At 42.4% G+C, this 18,630-nt stretch overlaps 1 protein-coding gene across 1 annotated transcript in view; it reads left to right on the top strand.

Moving 5' to 3' along the window:
* Positions 1-11,489, top strand: part of LOC139381100 (ATP-binding cassette, sub-family A (ABC1), member 5) — an 87,237-nt gene extending 75,748 nt beyond the window's left edge. Inside the window, exons 31-37 of the mRNA XM_071124380.1 lie at positions 1,943-2,018; positions 2,907-3,001; positions 4,485-4,604; positions 9,285-9,437; positions 9,626-9,705; positions 9,816-9,871; positions 10,004-11,489. Of these exons, the coding sequence (XP_070980481.1) occupies positions 1,943-2,018; positions 2,907-3,001; positions 4,485-4,604; positions 9,285-9,437; positions 9,626-9,705; positions 9,816-9,871; positions 10,004-10,144 (721 nt within the window). The 3' untranslated portion in view covers positions 10,145-11,489. The remainder of the gene's footprint in view (positions 1-1,942; positions 2,019-2,906; positions 3,002-4,484; positions 4,605-9,284; positions 9,438-9,625; positions 9,706-9,815; positions 9,872-10,003) is intronic.
* The last annotated feature ends 7,141 nt before the right edge of the window (positions 11,490-18,630 follow it).

Genomic DNA, 18,630 nt, shown 5'->3' with positions numbered 1-18,630 from the left:
GTAAGTGCTTTAATGTGTTTGGACCCCGTAATAGATATACAGTGCCTTGCGAAAGTATTCGGCCCCCTTGAACTTTGCGACCTTTTGCCACATTTCAGGCTTCAAACATAAAGATATAAAACTGTATTTTTTTGTGAAGAATCAACAACAAGTGGGACACAATCATGAAGTGGAACGACATTTATTGGATATTTCAAACTTTTTTAACAAATCAAAAACTGAAAAATTGGGCGTGCAAAATTATTCAGCCACCTTAAGTTAATACTTTGTAGCGCCACCTTTTGCTGCGATTACAGCTGTAAGTCGCTTGGGGTATGTCTCTATCAGTTTTGCACATCGAGAGACTGAAATGTTTTCCCATTCCTCCTTGCAAAACAGCTCGAGCTCAGTGAGGTTGGATGGAGAGCATTTGTGAACAGCAGTTTTCAGTTCTTTCCACAGATTCTCGATTGGATTCAGGTCTGGACTTTGACTTGGCCATTCTAACACCTGGATATGTTTATTTTTGAACCATTCCATTGTAGATTTTGCTTTATGTTTTGGATCATTGTCTTGTTGGAAGACAAATCTCCGTCCCAGTCTCGGGTCTTTTGCAGACTCCATCAGGTTTTCTTCCAGAATGGTCCTGTATTTGGCTCCATCCATCTTCCCATCAATTTTAACCATCTTCCCTGTCCCTGCTGAAGAAAAGCAGGCCCAAACCATGATGCTGCCACCACCATGTTTGACAGTGGGGATGGTGTGTTCAGGGTGATGAGCTGTGTTGCTTTTACGCCAAACATAACGTTTTGAATTGTTGCCAAAAAGTTCAATTTTGGTTTCATCTGACCAGAGCACATTCTTCCACATGTTTGGTGTGTTTCCCAGGTGGCTTGTGGCAAACTTTAACCGACACTTTTTATGGATATCTTTAAGAAATGGCTTTCTTCTTGCCACTCTTCCATAAAGGCCAGATTTGTGCAATATACGACTGATTGTTGTCCTATGGACAGAGTCTCCCACCTCAGCTGTAGATCTCTGCAGTTCATCCAGAGTGATCATGGGCCTCTTGGCTGCATCTCTGTTCAGTCTTCTCCTTGTATGAGCTGAAAGTTTAGAGGGACGGCCAGGCCTTGGTAGATTTGCAGTGGTCTGATACTCCTTCCATTTCAATATTATCGCTTGCACAGTGCTCCTTGGGATGTTTAAAGCTTGGGAAATCTTTTTGTATCCAAATCCGGCTTTAAACTTCTTCACAACAGTATCTCGGACCTGCCTGGTGTGTTCCTTGTTCTTCATGATGCTCTCTGCGCTTTTAACGGACCTCTGAGACTATCACAGTGCAGGTGCATTTATACGGAGACTTGATTACACACAGGTGGATTGTATTTATCATCATTAGTAATTTAGGTCAACATTGGATCATTCAGAGATCCTCACTGAACTTCTGGAGAGAGTTTTCTGCACTGAAAGTAAAGGGGCTAAATAATTTTGCACGCCCAATTCTTCAGTTTTTGGTTTGTTAAAAAAGTTTGAAATATCCAATAAATGTCATTCCATTTCATGATTGTGTCCCACTTGTTGTTGATTCTTCACAAAAAAATACAGTTTTATATCTATGTTTGAAGCCTGAAATGTGGCAAAAGGTCGCAAAGTTCAAGGGGGCCGAATACTTTCGCAAGGCACTGTAAATACCCTTATGACAACTGTCTTGTGGTAGTAACAGGTGGTGCCTGATGTAGTCAGAGATGTGCTGTTGACAACTAAGCATTGATTGGATTGTTTATCTGGAGTTCATTTTAATCCTAAAAAATGAATAATGTATCTAACATTTGCGTCTTATCTAACCTACCTTTTAGACTTGGCACTCTTTATTTTTCTGTTATGTACCTTTTTGCTGTGGTCTCCTGTGGAATAGACTTTGTGTGAACTTTGTGTTTGTCTCTCTCTGTGTTCCTATCAGTGTGGTGAATGCTCTGGAGCTGAAGGGCCACCTCCACAAGCAGGCCAAAAACCTCTCAGCTGGGATCAAGAGGAAGGTGAGACAGAAAGAGGGAGAGCAAGAGAGAGTTCCACTTTACACTCTGTCTACTCTCCACACACCTTTACATAACACTGTGGAAAGGGAGACTTTTAGTTTGAAACTGCCTGCCAGGGAGACCTTTGGAGAGCTGAAATGGGCCTAGCAGTACCATCCATCATTTAATTTGACGTTTGATAATAGAGAGAGGAAATGAGGTGAGTATTTCCTCCCTCTGCCAGCTCAAACAACCCTACAATGTTAGCTGGTGTGTGTGTAAAATAACCACCAAGCTTAGCCCATAAACATTAACCAAATCCTAAAACCTTACTTTGCTCACTTGTTTAATTTGTATATCTGTGTCACAGTATGTTGACTGCTGTCTCAATCTCTGAATGCTCAGCTATGAGAAGCCAATTGACGTTTACTCCTGAGGTGCTGACATATTGTACCCCCTACAACTGCTGTGATTATTATTTGACCCTGCTGGTCATCTATGAACGTTTGAACATCTTGAAGAATGATCTGGCCTTCATGGACAATTTTATAATCTCCACTTGGGAAAGCCAGAAGAGGACTGTCAACCCCTCAGAGCCTGGTTCCTCTCTAGGTTTCTTCCTGACTTACTAGGGAGTTTTTCCTAGCCAACCTTGCTTCTATATCTGCATTGCTTGCTGTTTAGAGTTTTAGGTTGGGTTTCTGTATAAGCACTTTGGGACATCTGCTGATGTAAAAAGTGCTTTATAAATACATTTGATTTGATTGTTGCGTTTTCTTTGTGCATTTTAGGCTAGCCCAAACATTCAAATCCTTTTGCCCTCACTAATTCTCATTTGCCTGTTTAATTTGTATCTGTGCCACACGTTGTTGACTGTATTCCTTTGTGTTTCCTGTTTATGTGTTTCAGTTGTGCTTTGCTCTCAGCATGTTGGGAAACCCTCAGATAGTTCTGCTGGACGAGCCTTCTACAGGGATGGACCCCAAGTCCAAACAACGCATGTGGTGAGACCCATGCTCCTCTCCCTGGGACAGGCACAATCAGACCAAAACAATGTTGTTGACAAGAAGTAGTTGTGCGGTACAAGGCTGAGAAATTACAGCAAAATCACACTGCAATCAATAGAAACCAGAATGTATTGTGTTTCATTGTGTAATTTGTACATGTACACTATATATACAAAAGCATGTGGACACACCTTCAGTGGATTCAGCTATTTCAGCCACACCCATTGCTAACAGGTGAATAAAATTGAGCACACAGCCATGCAATCTCCATAGACAAACATTGGCAGTAGAATGGCCTTACTGATTAGCTCAGTGACTTTCAAAGTGGCACCGTCATAGGATGCCACCTTTCCAACAAGTCAGTTTGTCAAACTTCTGCCTTGCTAGAGCTGCCCTTATTGTGAAGTGGAAACGTTTAGGAGCAACGGCTCAGCTGCAAAGTGGTAGGCCACACAAGCTCACAGAATGGGACCACCGAGTGCTGAAGCGTGTAGCGCATAAAAATGGTCTGTCCTCGGTTGCAACACTCACTAACAAGTTCCAAACTGCCTTTGGAAGCAACGTCAGCATAAGAACTGTTCGTCTGGAGATTCATGAAATGTTGTTCCATGGCTGAGCAGTCGCTCACAAGCCTAAGATCACCATACGCAATGCCAAGCGTCGGCTCGAGTGATGTAAAGCTCGCCGCCATTGGACTCTGGAGCAGTGGAAACGCTTTCTCTGGAGTGATGAATCACGCTTCACTATCTGGCAGTCCGACGGACAAATCTGGGTTTGGCAGATGCCAGGAAAACGCTACCTCACCGAATGCAAAGTGCCAACTGTAAAGGGGGGAATAATGGTCTGGAGCTGTTTTCCATGGTTCGGGCTAGTCCCCTTAGTTCCAGTGAAGGGAAATCTTAACGCTACAGCATACAATGACATTCTAGATGATTCTGCGCTTCCAACTTTGTGGCAACAGTTTGAGGAAGGCCCATTCCAGTTTCAGCATAAGAATACCCCCGTGCACAAAGCGAGGTTCATATAGAAAATGTTTGTCAAGATCAGTGTGGAAGAACTTGACTGGCCTGCACAGAGCCCTGACCTCGACCCCATCGAACACCTTTGGAATGAATTGGAACGCCGACTAACCCAACAGGCCTAATAGCCCAACATCAGTGTCCCACCTCACTAATGCTCTTGTGTCTGAATGGTAACAAGTCCCTGCAGCAATGTTCTAACATCTAGTGGAAAGCCTTCCAAGAAGAGTGGAGGCTGTTATAGCAGTAAAACAGGGACCAACTCCATATTAATGTCCATGATTTTGGAATGAGATGGTTGACGAGCAGGTGTCCATACACTACATAACCAAAAGTATATGTCAACTTCAGTTTCAAAGGTTTTCAGTTAGTTTTAGATTTTCATTGTTCTACTCTGTTAAGTAGCCAGTAAAGTGCTAAGGCTGTGGTCCTTCTGTCCCTCTGGTTCGTCCTGTCTCCAGGAGGGCTATCCGGGCAGCGTTTAAGAACCGCCAGCGTGGGGCCATTCTGACCACTCACTACATGGAGGAGGCTGAGGCTGTGTGTGACCGCGTGGCCATCATGGTGTCAGGGCAGCTCAGGTGAGTGTTGGGGTATCAGAGTAGGGGTGAAGATGGATAGAGAATGCACTTGCCACTGGCTGTTTGTGGTCTGCCCTCTATCCAACTCAATGAGGGGGACAGGGGGACGTCCAGAAGCTCTGACATTGGGGCTGGCTTTGGGGAAAAGGTGTGATATGTTGCAATTACATTGCTTTAGCTAATAATCTATGTCGCAGTAACTAGGTTATAAATAACTTTGTTGCAATGACTTTGTTACAAGTACTTTGTCTTTTTATCATACTGTGGGTACGTTTTTAGTGTTTAGATTTTTTGTTTGGTGTTGAGATCAGGTGGTGTATCGGGGAGTTGATTTGTGGTAGTTGTGATTAGTATGATGGTGATGAAGACAAGGATGTGTTATATCTCAGGTGTATTGGGTCTATCTAGTTGTGATGATGATTATGTGTCTCAGGTGTATTGAGTTTATCTAGTTATGATGATGATGTGTCTCAGGTGTATTGAGTTTATCTAGTTATGATGATGATGTGTCTCAGGTGTATTGGGTTTATCTAGTTGTGATGATGATGATGTGTCTCAGGTGTATTGGGTTTATCTAGTTGTGATGATGATGATGTGTCTCAGGTGTATTGGGTTTATCTAGTTATGATGATGTGTCTCAGGTGTATTGGGTTTATCTAGTTGTGGTGATGATGATGTGTCTCAGGTGTATTGAGTTGATCTAGTTATGATGATGATGTGTCTCAGGTGTATTGGGTTTATCTAGTTGTGGTGATGATGATGTGTCTCAGGTGTATTGAGTTGATCTAGTTATGATGATGATGTGTCTCAGGTGTATTGGGTTTATCTAGTTGTGATGATGATGATGTGTTTCAGGTGTATTGGGTTTATCTAGTTGTGATGATGATGATGATGTGTCTTAGGTGTATTGGGTTTATCTAGTTGTGATGATGATGATGTGTCTCAGGTGTATTGGGTTTATCTAGTTGTGATGATGATGATGTGTCTCAGGTGTATTGGGTTTATCTAGTTATGATGATGATGATGATGTTTCAGGTCTATTGGGTTTATCTAGTTGTGATGATGATGATTTGTCTTAGGTGTATTGGGTTTATCTAATTGTGATGATGTTGATGATGTGTCTCAGGTGTATTGGGGAGTTGATTTGTGGTCGTTGTGATTAGGATGATGATGATGTGTCTCAGGTGTTTTGGGTTTATCTAGTTATGATGATGATGTGTCTCAGGTGTATTGGGTTTATCTAGTTGTGATGATTTTATTAAATTTTTATTTCACCTTTATTTAACCAGGTAAGCTAGTTGAGAACATGTTCTCGTTTACAACTGCGACCTGGCCAAGATAAAGCATAGCAGTGTGAACAGACAACAACACAGAGTTACACATGGAGTAAACAATAAACAAGTCAATAACACAGTAGAAAAAAAGAGTCTATATACATTGTGTGCAAAAGGCATGAGGAGGTAGGCGAATAATTTCAATTTTGCAGAATAACACTGGAGTGATAAATGATCAGATGGTCATGTGCAGGTAGAGATACTGGTGTGCAAAAGAGCAGAAAAGTAAATAAATAAAAACAGTATGGGGATGAGGTAGGTAAATTAGGTGGGCTATTTACCGATGGACTAAGTACAGCTGCAGCGATCGGTTAGCTACTCAGATAGCAGATGTTTAAAGTTGGTGAGGGAGATAAGTCTCCAACTTCAGCGATTTTTGCAATTCGTTCGAGTCACAGGCAGCAGAGAACTGGAAGGAAAGGCAGCCAAATGAGGTGTTGGCTTTAGGGATGATCAGTGAGATACAGCGTGTGCTACGGGTGGGTGTCGCCATCGTGACCAGTGAACTGAGATAAGGTGGAGCTTTACCTATCATGGACTTGTAGATGACCTGGAGCCAGTGGGTCTGGCGACGAATATGTAGCGAGGGCCAGCCGACTAGAGCATACAGGTCGCAGTGGTGGGTGGTATAAGGTGCTTTAGTAACAAAACGGATGGCACTGTGATAAACTGCATCCAGTTTGCTGAGTAGAGTATTGGAAGCTAATTTGTAGATGACATCGCCGAAGTCGAGAATCGGTAGGATAGTCAGTTTTACTAGGGTAAGTTTGGCGGTGTGAGTGAAGGAGCCTTTATTTGCGGATTAGAAAGCCGACTCTAGATTTGATTTTAGATTGGAGATGTTTGATATGAGTCTGGAAGGAGAGTTTACAGTCTAGCCAGACACCTAGGTACTTATAGATGTCCACATATTCTAGGTCGGAACCATCCAGGGTGGTGATGCTAGTCGGGCGTGCAGGTGCAGGCAGCGAACGGTTGTAAAGCATGCATTTGGTTTTTACTAGTGTTTAAGAGCAGTTGGAGGCCACGGAAGGAGTGTTATATGGCATTGAAGTTCGTTTGGAGGTTAGATAGCACAGTGTCCACGGAAGGGCCAGAAGTATACAGAATGGTGTCGTCTGCGTAGAGGTAGATCAGGGAATCGCCCGCAGCAAGAGCAACATCATTGATATATACAGAGAAAAGAGTCGGCCCGAGAATTGAACCCTGTGGCACCCACATAGAGACTGCCAGAGGACCGGACAACATGCCCTCCGATTTGACACACTGAACTCTATCTGCAAAGTAGTTGGTGAACCAGGCAAGGCAGTCATTAGAAAAACCGAGGCTACCGAGTCTGCCGATAAGAATATGGTGATTGACAGAGTCGAAAGCCTTGGCCAGGTCGATGAAGACGGCTGCACAGTACTGTCTTTTATCGATGGCGGTTATGATATCGTTTAGTACCTTGAGCGTGGTTGAGGTGCACCCGTGACCGGCTCGGAAACCAGATTGCACAGCGGAGAAGGTACGATGGGATTCGAGATGGTCAGTGATCTGTTTGTTGACTTGGCTTTCGAAGACCTTAGATAGGTAGGGCAGGATGGATATAGGTCTGTAACAGTTTGGGTCCAAGGTGTCTCCCCCTTTGAAGAGGGGGATGACTGCGGCAGCTTTCCAATCCTTGGGGATCTCAGACGATATGAAAGAGAGGTTGAACAGGCTGGTAATAGGGGTTGCGACAATGGCGGCGTATAGTTTCAGAAATAGAGGGCCCAGATTGTCAAGCCCAGCTGATTTGTACGGGTCCAGGTTTTGCAGCTCTTTCAGAACATCTGCTATCTGGATTTGGGTAAATGAGAAGCTGTTGGCCGAGGTTGGAGATGCCAGGAGGAAGGCATGGCCAGCCGTTGAGAAATGCTTGTTGAAGTTTTCGATTATCATGGATTTATCGATGGTGACCGTGTTACCTAGCCTCAGTGCAGCGGGCAGCTGGGAGGAGGTGCTCTTGTTCTCCATGGACTTTACAGTGTCCCAGAACTTTTTCGAGTTAGAGCTACAGGATGCAAATTTCTGCTTGAAAAAGCTAGCCTTTGCTTTCCTGACTGACTGCGTGTATTGGTTCCTGACTTCCCTGTACAGATGCATATCGCGGGGACTATTCGATGCTATTGCAGTCCGCCACAGGATGTTTTTGTGCTGGTCGAGGGCAGTCAGGTCTGGAGTGAACCAAGGGCTATATCTGTTCTTAGTTCTGCATTTTTTGAATGGAGCATGCTTATCTAAGATGGTGAGGAATTTACTTTTAAAGAATGACCAGGCATCTTCTACTGAAGGTATGAGGTCAATATCCTTCCAGGATACCCGGGCCAGGTCGATGAGAAAGGCCTGCTCGCAGAAGTGTTTTAGGGAGCGTTTGACAGTGATGAGGGGTGATCGTTTGACTGCGGACCCGTAGCGGATACAGGCAATGAGGCATTGATCGCTGAGATCCTAGTTGAAGACAGCGGAGGTGTATTTGGAGGGCCAGTTGGTCAGGATGACGTCTATGAGGGTGCCCTTGTTTACAGATTTAGGGTTGTACCTGGTGAGTTCCTTGATGATTTGTGTGAGATTGAGGGCATCTAGCTTAGATTGTAAGACTGCCGGGGTGTTAAGCATATCCCAGTTTAGGTCACCTAACAGAACAAACTCTGAAGCTAGATGGGGGGGCGATCAATTCACAAATGGTGTCCAGGGCACAGCTGGGAGCTGAGGGGGATCGGTAGCAGGCGGCAACAGTGAGACTTATTTCTGGAGAGAGTCATTTTTAAAATTAGTAGTTTGAACTGTTTGGGTATGGACCTGGAAAGTATGACATTACTTTGCAGGCTATCTCTGCAGTAGACTGCAACTCCTCCCCCTTTGGCAGTTCTATCTTGATGGAAAATGTTTTAGTTGGGTATGGAAATCTCAGAATTTTTGGTGGCCTTCCTAAGCCAGGATTCAGACACGGCAAGGACATCAGGGTTGGCAGAGTGTGCTAAAGCAGTGAGTAAAACAAACTTCGGGAGGAGGCTTCTGATGTTGACATGCATGAAACCAAGGCTTTTTCGATCACAGAAGTAAACAAATGAGGGTGCCTGAAAACATGCGGGGCCTGGGCTTATCTCTACATCACCCGCGGAACAGAGGAGGAGTAGTATGAGGGTGCGGCTAAAGGCTATCAAAACTTGTCGCCTAGAGCGTTGGGGACAAAGAATAAAAGGAGCAGATTTCTGGGCATGGTAGAACATATTCAGGGCATAATGCGCAGACAGGGGTATGGTGGGGTGCGGGTACAGCGGAGGTAAGCCCAGGCACATGATGATGTGTCTCTGTCTCTCAGGTGTATTGGGTCTATCCAGCACCTGAAGGGGAAGTATGGGCGTGGCTACAGCCTGGAATTGAAGCTGAGAGAGGAGCTGACGGGGCTCCAACAAGTGGCACTGCTCCACAAGGAGATCCGTCGAATCTTCCCTCACGCTGCAAGACAGGAGAGGTGAGTCAGAGCAAAGGTGTGTGTGTGTGTGTGTGTGTGTGTGTGTGTGTGTGTGTGTGTGTGTGTGTGTGTGTGTGTGTGTGTGTGTGTGTGTGTGTGTGTGTGTGTGTGTGTGTGTGTGTGTGTGTGTGTGTGTGTGTGTGTGTGTGTGTAATGAAATGCTTAAGCCTGCTGCCTCTGTCTTGCAGCTTTGCCACCCTGATGGTTTACAAGATCCCCATGGAGGATGTCAAGTCACTGGCCAAGTCCTTCTCTCAGCTAGAGAGTGGTGAGTGTGTGTGATCACACTCTGACCATCTGCCTCATGTTTCATTGATCCGTTACAATTTAGGCAAAATGCATTGTGTTCTAATGTTTTCTGCTCTCCGCTTCCTCCAGCTAAGCAAGCCTTCAACTTTGAAGAGTACAACTTTTCACAATCAACCTTAGAGCAGGTAATTACTCATTTGTGAACCTTACCTTGAATATCATGTGATGTTACATCAACTGCAATGCAAACTCCATCCACTTCCTGACTATTTGTCTTAGCTAGTCTCTCTCTTGCTCTCTCTCACCCCATCTCTCAGGTCTTCATGGAGTTTGCTAAGGAGCAGGAGAACGAGGAGGAAGAGGTGGGTTCCCTCAGCACCACGTTCCAGTGGCAGCGGCTCCGCCAGGACGGCCCTGTGCCTGTCAACCACACAGACAGCATTGTGCACCAGCTCTGAGCTCCACTGGGGGGGGGGGGGGGGTGTGTCTGTGTCTGTGGCCGGCACAGTCTCTGGGCTCCCATTCTCCCTGCCTACATGGCACTAACCTCGTCCCCAGCCTAAAGAGGCTGGAATCGAGTTTACTATGGCACAGGCTATGCCAGCCCTAGCAATGCACTCACCCCTCACCTCACGGCTAACACCAACACCCACCACCAGCCCAAACTAATAGGACAAGATGGGCGTCACAGGACGGATGGATGCCCCTATGGACATGGCCCTGGAGGGCTAGCAACTATACACTCACACCGGAACTGTGTGTGTTTGGGATGGGAAGTCTCTCTGGGGCTGAGGTGTGTGAGTTGTCCGAACTACTGTGTGTTTTCTGACCTTTGCACTGACTAACCAAGGGGCCTGCTCCACTCCACCCAACCAGAATCTCCCTCCTCTGATGACGCACTGATACGACTAATACCTACTACGGTTTTTTAATAGGTTTTATTTTATTTTTTATCTGAATTCACAGCAAGTTCGTATATATGGATATATATATTTAAGCAATAAGGCCCGAGGAGGTGTGGTATATGGCCAATATACCACGGCTAAGGGCTATTCTTATGCATGACCCATCTCGGAGTACCTGGACACAGCCCTTAGCCATGGTATAATTGCCATTTACCACAAAACCCGAGGCGCCTTATTGCTATTATAAACTGGTTACCAACATAATTAGAGCAGTAAAAAATAAATGTTTTGTCATGCCTGTGGTATACGGTCTGATATACCACAGCTGTCAGCCAGTCAGCATTCAGGGCTCGAACCACCCAGTTTATAAATATAGATCTTCTTTTATATATATATATATATATATATATATATATATATACTACAGTTCAAAAGTTTGGGGTCACTGAGAAATGTCCTTGTTTTTGAAAGAAAACCTAGGCAGAGTTCCTCTGTCGAGTGTCTGTGTTCTTTTGCCCATCTTAATCTTTTATTTTTATTGGCCAGTCTGAGATATGGCTTTTTCTTTGCAACTCTGCCTAGAAGCCAGGATCCCGGGGTCGCCTCTTCACTGTTGACGTTGAGACTGGTGTTTTGCGGGTACTATTTAATGAAGCTGCTAGTTGAGGACTTGTGAGTCGTCTGTTTCTCAACTAGGGGCGGCAGGGTAGCCTACTGGTTAGAGTGTTGGACTAGTAACCGTAAGGTTGCAAGTTCAAACCCCCGAGCTGACAAGGTACAAATCTGTCGTTCTGCCCCTGAACAGGCAGTACAGCCACTGTTCCTAGGCCGTCATTGAAAATAAGAATTTGTTCTTAACTGACTTGCCTAGTTAAATAAAGGTAAAAAAATAAATAAATTAAAAGACACTCTAATGTGCTTGTCTTCTTGCTCAGTTATGCACCGGGGCCTCCCACTCCTCTTTCTGTTCTGGGTAGAGCCAGTTTGCGCTGTTCTGTGAAGGGAGCGTTGTATGAGATCTTCAGCAATTTCTCGCATAGCCTTTCTCGCATAGCCTTCTTTTCAGAAGTGATTTGTTTCTGGCCATTTTGAGTCTGTAATTGAACCCAGAAATGCTGATGCTCCAGATACTCAACTAGTCTAAAGGCCGGTTTTATTGCTTCCTTAATCAGCACAACCGTTTTCAGCTGTGCTAAAATAATTGCAAAAGGGTTTTCTAATGATCAATTAGCCTTTCAAAATGATAAACTTGGATTAGCTAACACAATGTGCCATTGGAACACAGGAGTGATTGTTGCTGATAATGGGTCTCTGTACGCCTATGTAGATATTCCATAAAAAATCTGCCGTTCCCAGCTACAATACTCATTTACAACATTAACAATGTCTACACTGTATTTCTGATCAATTTGATGTTATTTTATGGGACAAAATATTTGCTTTTCCTTCAAAAACAAGGACATTTCTAAGTGACCCCAAACTTTTGAACTGTTATTTATATATATATAGTATTTATTGATTCCTTTTACTTTCCATCCATTTCCCTACCTGGGGTACCCTCGTCCCTAGGCAAATTGGAAGTGTCTAGTGAACAAGATTATCCATGGGGAATCAGTGCAGTAAGTGTGTTTGCTCGTGTCTTCCACTGTGTTTGTGAAACTTTGTGTGTTTTATAACAACACCAGTCCAGTTCTGGCTCTAGATCCACTAGAACCAAAGCAGTACATCCCTATTTACTCATACACTCCTAACCTAACACGTTGACACTAAGGTGCTTTTAGCGTCTGTAGCATGATATGGACTATTTGTGTCGTAGTTGTGTCGGTTGCTTGTTCTGGACGTGTGAGTACAGATAAACTACTGACATATCAACTGGCAGATCTCCAGTACAGACAGAGTTACTGGCAGATGGAGTGGCCTTTTTTTGTTGCAAAAGAGGAAACCCAGCCGAACTGGAGCTCCAGTCCCTCTCCTCCCCTGCATCGCCCTCTGGTGGGTGTGAAGAAAATCACACCTCACTCTGCCTCTACCTCTTCTGCACTAAGGGTTTGCTGCTGTTACTGTATGTTTCTCTCTGGCTGCATCTGAAATGGCACAATATTCACTACTTGCTCTGGTCAAAAGTAGTGCACTATATAGGGACTAGGGTGCCATTTCCTCTGTGTTTCTGTGGGGCACTGTGAGTGCTGTATCTCCTCTACACCAGCATGCATTTTAGTGTTGTTCAGGCCCATTGTATACTATAAACACAGCTCTCCCCAGTTCTCATAGACAAGGAGAAAGAGGCCTGCTTTTCAGTGACTTAACATGCTTGTCTGAGAGGAAGAATTATGGATAAATAAGGAGAAGATGGTCAGTATTGTAGTGATGTTATAAAAGGCACAAGTGTAAGGTTTAGTATGGAGGGTTTAGGGTGGAGAGTTTAGGACATGTGCACACACTTCCCAGTGGCCTTCCACTCCTACAATACTTTAGTGTCTAAATAGGAATGATAGGTTGGTAATGTAGTATCTTAAATTGACATCAGTACATGTAGCACTCTGGCTTCATCAAACATTTGGTATGGGAACCAAGTCACCAACCCTAGAGAATCAGTCAATTTGAAAAAATATTGTTTGGAAGAGTAGTTCTTGTTTTTATTTTATTATTATGATATATTTGGATTATTTTATCTTGGCCAGGTGTGCTCAAATTGGTATTTTGTGACAAAGTGAATCTTGAATGTATGAAAAAAATCATGCCTCCAAAAAGAGGCTTCTTATTTTATCTAGGTGACTTAGTTTTTGAAGTTCTGTTGGACTGAAAGGAGCTCAGTTTTCACTCTGTCACTCTGGTGCCGCTTTTAACCACAGATATATTTTATTATTTGTATTTTGTGTGTGTGTGCGCGTGCGTGCGTGATTTATGTTTGGCTACTGTTATAAGACTGCTACAGTACTAATATAACCCTCTCCAGGGAAGCACACTAATAAGTGTTGGTGCAATACTTAAACAATTTTAACAGTAAAAATGTTAACTTTTTTCTTGTGACATTCAGGTGAGCTTTGAAAGAGCAAATAAGAGATGAACAGAAGGGAGTTGAGAAGAGAATTCTTAGTATGTGAGGATGGAGGAACTGAGAGAATATGTTGGTTTCCTTGGTTTCCAAATTGAGAGTTCATGGAATTGAACTAATGTTTTCAGATGACACTTTTGACCCTATTTGTGATGCAGGCGTATGCTCGGCATGGTAGATTCTTGATTGCTTGACACGCATGATCCCTCTGGTTGCAAGTTGCATCACATACTTACAAAGATGCAAACACAATTTCAGGATGCCCTAAAAAGTGTCTACAATACCTAACTGTCTATATGTCTCACTAAAGGTAAATATATTGTACAGTGCGGCATAATATTATGTCTAATTTGATATATTTTCCTGTAGCATAAATCACGAGTGCTTGCATTTTCTACAGAAGTGTGTTCTTCATCGTTCCGTAGAAGATGTGTCGTAGTAGAGAATATCATTCTGCCGTAGAAGATGTGTCGTAGTAGAGAATATCATCCTGCCGTAGAAGACGTGTCGTAGTAGAGAATATCATCCTGCCGTAGAAGATGTGTTGTAGTAGAGAATATCATCCTGCCGTAGAAGATGTCGTAGTAGAGAATATCATCCTGCCGTAGAAGATGTGTCGTAGTAGAGAATATCATCCTGCCGTAGAAGACGTTTCGTAGTAGAGAATATGACAGTGAGTCAGATTTGTTGATGTCTCGCCAGCCTCTCTCTGATACTGAGACTTAATATCAGTCTGTTGGCCATGAGTCTGAATTAAGAAACATTCACAGAGAACAGGAGGCCTTCACTTATTGTTTACGGGTGGTGTGGCCATAGAAATATACTGTTGGCCTGAGGGGCGCTGTCCCTTCTAGCGATTATATTTCTGAGTGTAGCGCCTATTTTGGGCAGTGATAATCATTGAGCAAAATGCCTCTTGTCCCTTTTTGCCTTCTAACATAAACCCACCTCCCCTCCCTCTCTGTGAACTAGATACAGTGGGGCAAAAAAGTATTTAGTCAGCCACCAATTGTGCAAGTTCTCCCACTTAAAAAGATGAGAGGCCTGTAATTTTCATCATAGGTACACTTCAACTATGACAGACAAAATGAGAAGACAAATCCAGAAAATCACATTGTAGGATTTTTAATGAATTTATTTGCAAATTATGGTAGAAAATAAGTCGTCCTGGTCCCTTTGCAGAAAAACAGCCCCAAAGCTTCACAGTAGGTATGGTGTTCTTTGGATGCAACTCAGCATTCTTTGTCCTCCAAACACGACGAGTTGAGTTTTTACCAAAAAGTTATATTTTGGTTTCATCTGACCATACGACATTCTCCCGATCTTCTTCTGGATCATCCAAATGCTCTCTAGCAAACTTCAGACGGCCTGGACATGTACTGGCTTAAGCAGGGGGACACGTCTGGCACTGCAGGATTTGAGTCCCTGGCGGCGTAGTGTGTTACTGATGGTAGGCTTTGTTACTTTGGTCCCAGCTCTCTGCAGGTCATTCACTAGGTCCCCCCGTGTGGTTCTGGGATTTTTGCTCACCGTTCTTGTGATCATTTTGACCCCACGGGGTGAGATCTTGCGTGGAGCCCCAGATCGAGGGAGATTATCAGTGGTCTTGTATGTCTTCCATTTCCTAATAATTGCTCCCACAGTTGATTTCTTCAAACCAAGCTGCTTACCTATTGCAGATTCAGTCTTCCCAGCCTGGTGCAGGTCTACAATTTTGTTTCTGGTGTCCTTTGACAGCTCTTTGGTCTTGGCCATAGTGGAGTTTGGAGTGTGACTGTTTGAGGTTGTGGACAAGTGTCTTTTATACTGATAACAAGTTCAAACAGGTGCCATTAATAGAGGTAACGAGTGGAGGACAGAGGAGCCTCTTAAAGAAGAAGTTGCAGGTCAGGGAGCCAGAAATCTTGCTTATTTGTAGGTGACCAAATACTTATTTTCTACCATAATTTGCAAATAAATTCATTAAAAATCCTACAATGTGATTTTCTTGATTTTTCTTTCTCATTTTGTCTGTCATAGTTGAAGTGTACCTATGATGAAAATTACAGGCCTCATATTTTTAAGTGGGAGAATTTGCACAATTGGTGGCTGACTAAATACTTTTTTGCCGCACTGTATTTTCTCACGTCTCATCTCCAACCTGGGGTGCAGAAGCTTTATAGTCGTCATCTCAACTTTTTAAGGGAGATTTTTTATTACAACATTGTTTATTTTAATGGGGAGCTGTGTGACTTAGTTTTGTAATGTGGTGGTTGGGTTATTGAGGTGTTGGATAATGTTGGAGCAAGTTACTTGAAGTGGTTGTTCATAGCTTCCTTTGTCTCTCTACCATGTCATGTGTGTGGTTTAGTTTATCATTATGCTTATTGTGTTGTCTTTTAAACTGATAAAAAAGTAATTAAAGGAGAGGTTGAAGCCCAAGAAATAGGATGCAGTAGCATCTCAGATTCCTGTTTTGCCACCATTGACCTTCATTTGATGGAACATATGTTTTGTGTTTTCTATTCATATATATTTTTTTTAAGAAAGGGATCTGAAAATGTATGTTGGTATAGGACCGGTCTGTTGGGTTTCTGTTAATTTGCCCTCTGAAATTAATTACAATTGGTTTTATTTTAAATTTGTAAAGCATGTTTTCTACTTTACTCTCTTGAAGGATATTTGCTACTGAGCATTGTTGGTGAAAATTCAGTGTATGGTTCTGTGATTCCTGGTATTTTTATGATGATACGGTACAACCTCTCACATGCAGCATTTGTTGTCTGATAATCCTTCTTTCTAGAATACCCCACTGGCTGTGTATGTTTAAAGATATTGCTTTGTTCTATTGACATACTCTAACACTATCGTGTGAGTGGAGAGAGCATTTTTTATTTTCAACTCTGAACATTGTTTTTGCACATGTGTAGCCTTGTGCTATCGTCGCCACTATAATAGAGCGAAAATAGAATGTCTGTTATGTTTCATTCTGTATGAGTTGTGTGTGGGGTGAGATTGACTACATTCACTGAATTCTTATCTATTTCAAAGTAACTGCCCAGATGTTCCAGATTTCTATAATTACTTACAATATGAGTGAAGTGGTTTTCCTTCCAATTATTATTTTTAAATTACCTTAAAAATCTGCTTTCCTGTGTCGGAATGATGTGGGTGTATTAACAACAACAAAATGGTGTGTGCGTATACCGGTCAAAAATATTCTTGCAAGTCGACCGCTGGTATGCCAGCTCAGCCTCCTCTAGACCTCTGATTGGCCAGCTCATCCTCGGGGAGATGACATGTTCTATGAGGAAATAGCAAGCATTTTTGAAAAGGTCTGTTTGAGATCGTTTGAGGTGGGGTTGTTGTGTTTTTTTCCCAATGTATGCTCCGGCCACAAACGAGTATAGGACGAGTCAACATGAGTTGGATACGAGTTTACTAAATTGTAACTTTTAAGTGAGATTTTCACTTGGCAGTTACTTTAAGATGTTTTTCCCAAGTGCAATATTTAGATGTGTGTTGTCACAAGCGTTCTATTATAAAGGCTATCATGGTTAACTAAAATATCAATGCATCCTTTATTCTGTGGACTTTAGTGTCACTTGCAGTAAAATGTTAATAACATTAGATTACTTTCCTTTTGCTCTTTTTTGGTGCCCATTCCCTGAGCAGGTAAGCATTTTGTTTTTACTCCCTTCCATATGTATTTGGACAGCAAAGTGAAAACATTTTATTTGTCTCTATACTCCAGCATTTTAGATTTGAGCTAGAATGTCAGATTTTATTTGAGGGTATTTTCATACATATCTGTTTTACCATTTAGACATCAAATAACTTTATGTATCTAGTCCCCACATTTGAAGAAGTCATAAGTATTTGGACAAATTCACTTAGTGTATCAAAGTAGTCAACCCGTTAAGTATTTGGTCCCATATTCCTTGCACGCAATAATTACATCAAGCTTGTGACTCTACAAACTTGTTGGATGCAATTGCGGTTGGTTTTGCTTGTGTTTTGGTTTATGTTGTGCCCAATAGGGACTGAATAGGAAGAGTCACGTCATCAAAAAACTCTGCAGCTGGAATGACCCGCAGCAAACTCAGTCTGCCTAGTAATGCCATGACAGCCCGATCTAGCCTGCTACAGTAGCAGGGCAAATGTCATTTAAATTCTAATACAAATATACAATACAAATAAACATAGGATATCAATACAAATATATGTTCAATATATGAACATTTTGGAAAGAAGTAGGAGGTGCAACCTAAAAATGTGTTGACATCATTGGACAGGAAAAGGCGCAGCGCTCACTCACCATAGTTTTTTTTATTAGACAAGTTTAAGACATTGACGTTTCATCCTTCATTGGCCTTCAGAATCAATAATAAATCTCAAGAAGGCCGAAACGTCAATCTTTTAAACTTGTCTAATAAAACGACGCATTTTTCCTCTCCAACAATATATGACAAATAAAACGGTCACACTTTTATTTGGATAGTCCCATATACAAATACAATCAATAAACAGGTAGGATATCAACACATCTTGTAAACATGATTAGAGAGTGTTACATGTAAACTGAATAGAAAACGAACTAAAATCAGTTACCAGCTAAATATTTTTAACTTGGATTACTTTTAAATTTAGAAAGGATGTTTGCAAAAAAAAACAGACACCTTTCTGTTTTCTCAATGACATCCTTTCCAACGGCTCCTCCAAAAACCACTCTGCGCTCTGTATTTTTTTATTTTGTGCTTTCAGGAAGTATTCAGACCCCTTGACTTTTTACACATTTTGTTACAGCCTTATTCTAAAATGTATTAAATTGTTTTTTCCCTCCATCAATCTACTCACAATACCCCTTAATGACAAAGGAAAAGCAGGTTTTTAGAAATTGTTGGAAATGCATAAAACAAACTGCTATCACAATTACATACTGGTCAAAAGTTTTTTAAAAACCTACTCATTCAAGAGTTTTTCTTTATTTTTACTATTTTCTACA

Source organism: Oncorhynchus clarkii, chromosome 23 (assembly GCF_045791955.1).
Source record: "Oncorhynchus clarkii lewisi isolate Uvic-CL-2024 chromosome 23, UVic_Ocla_1.0, whole genome shotgun sequence".
NCBI classification, from domain to species: domain Eukaryota; kingdom Metazoa; phylum Chordata; class Actinopteri; order Salmoniformes; family Salmonidae; genus Oncorhynchus; species Oncorhynchus clarkii.
The sequence above is the reverse complement of the archived record's forward strand: the minus strand, read 5'-3'. Positions and strand labels throughout refer to the sequence as shown.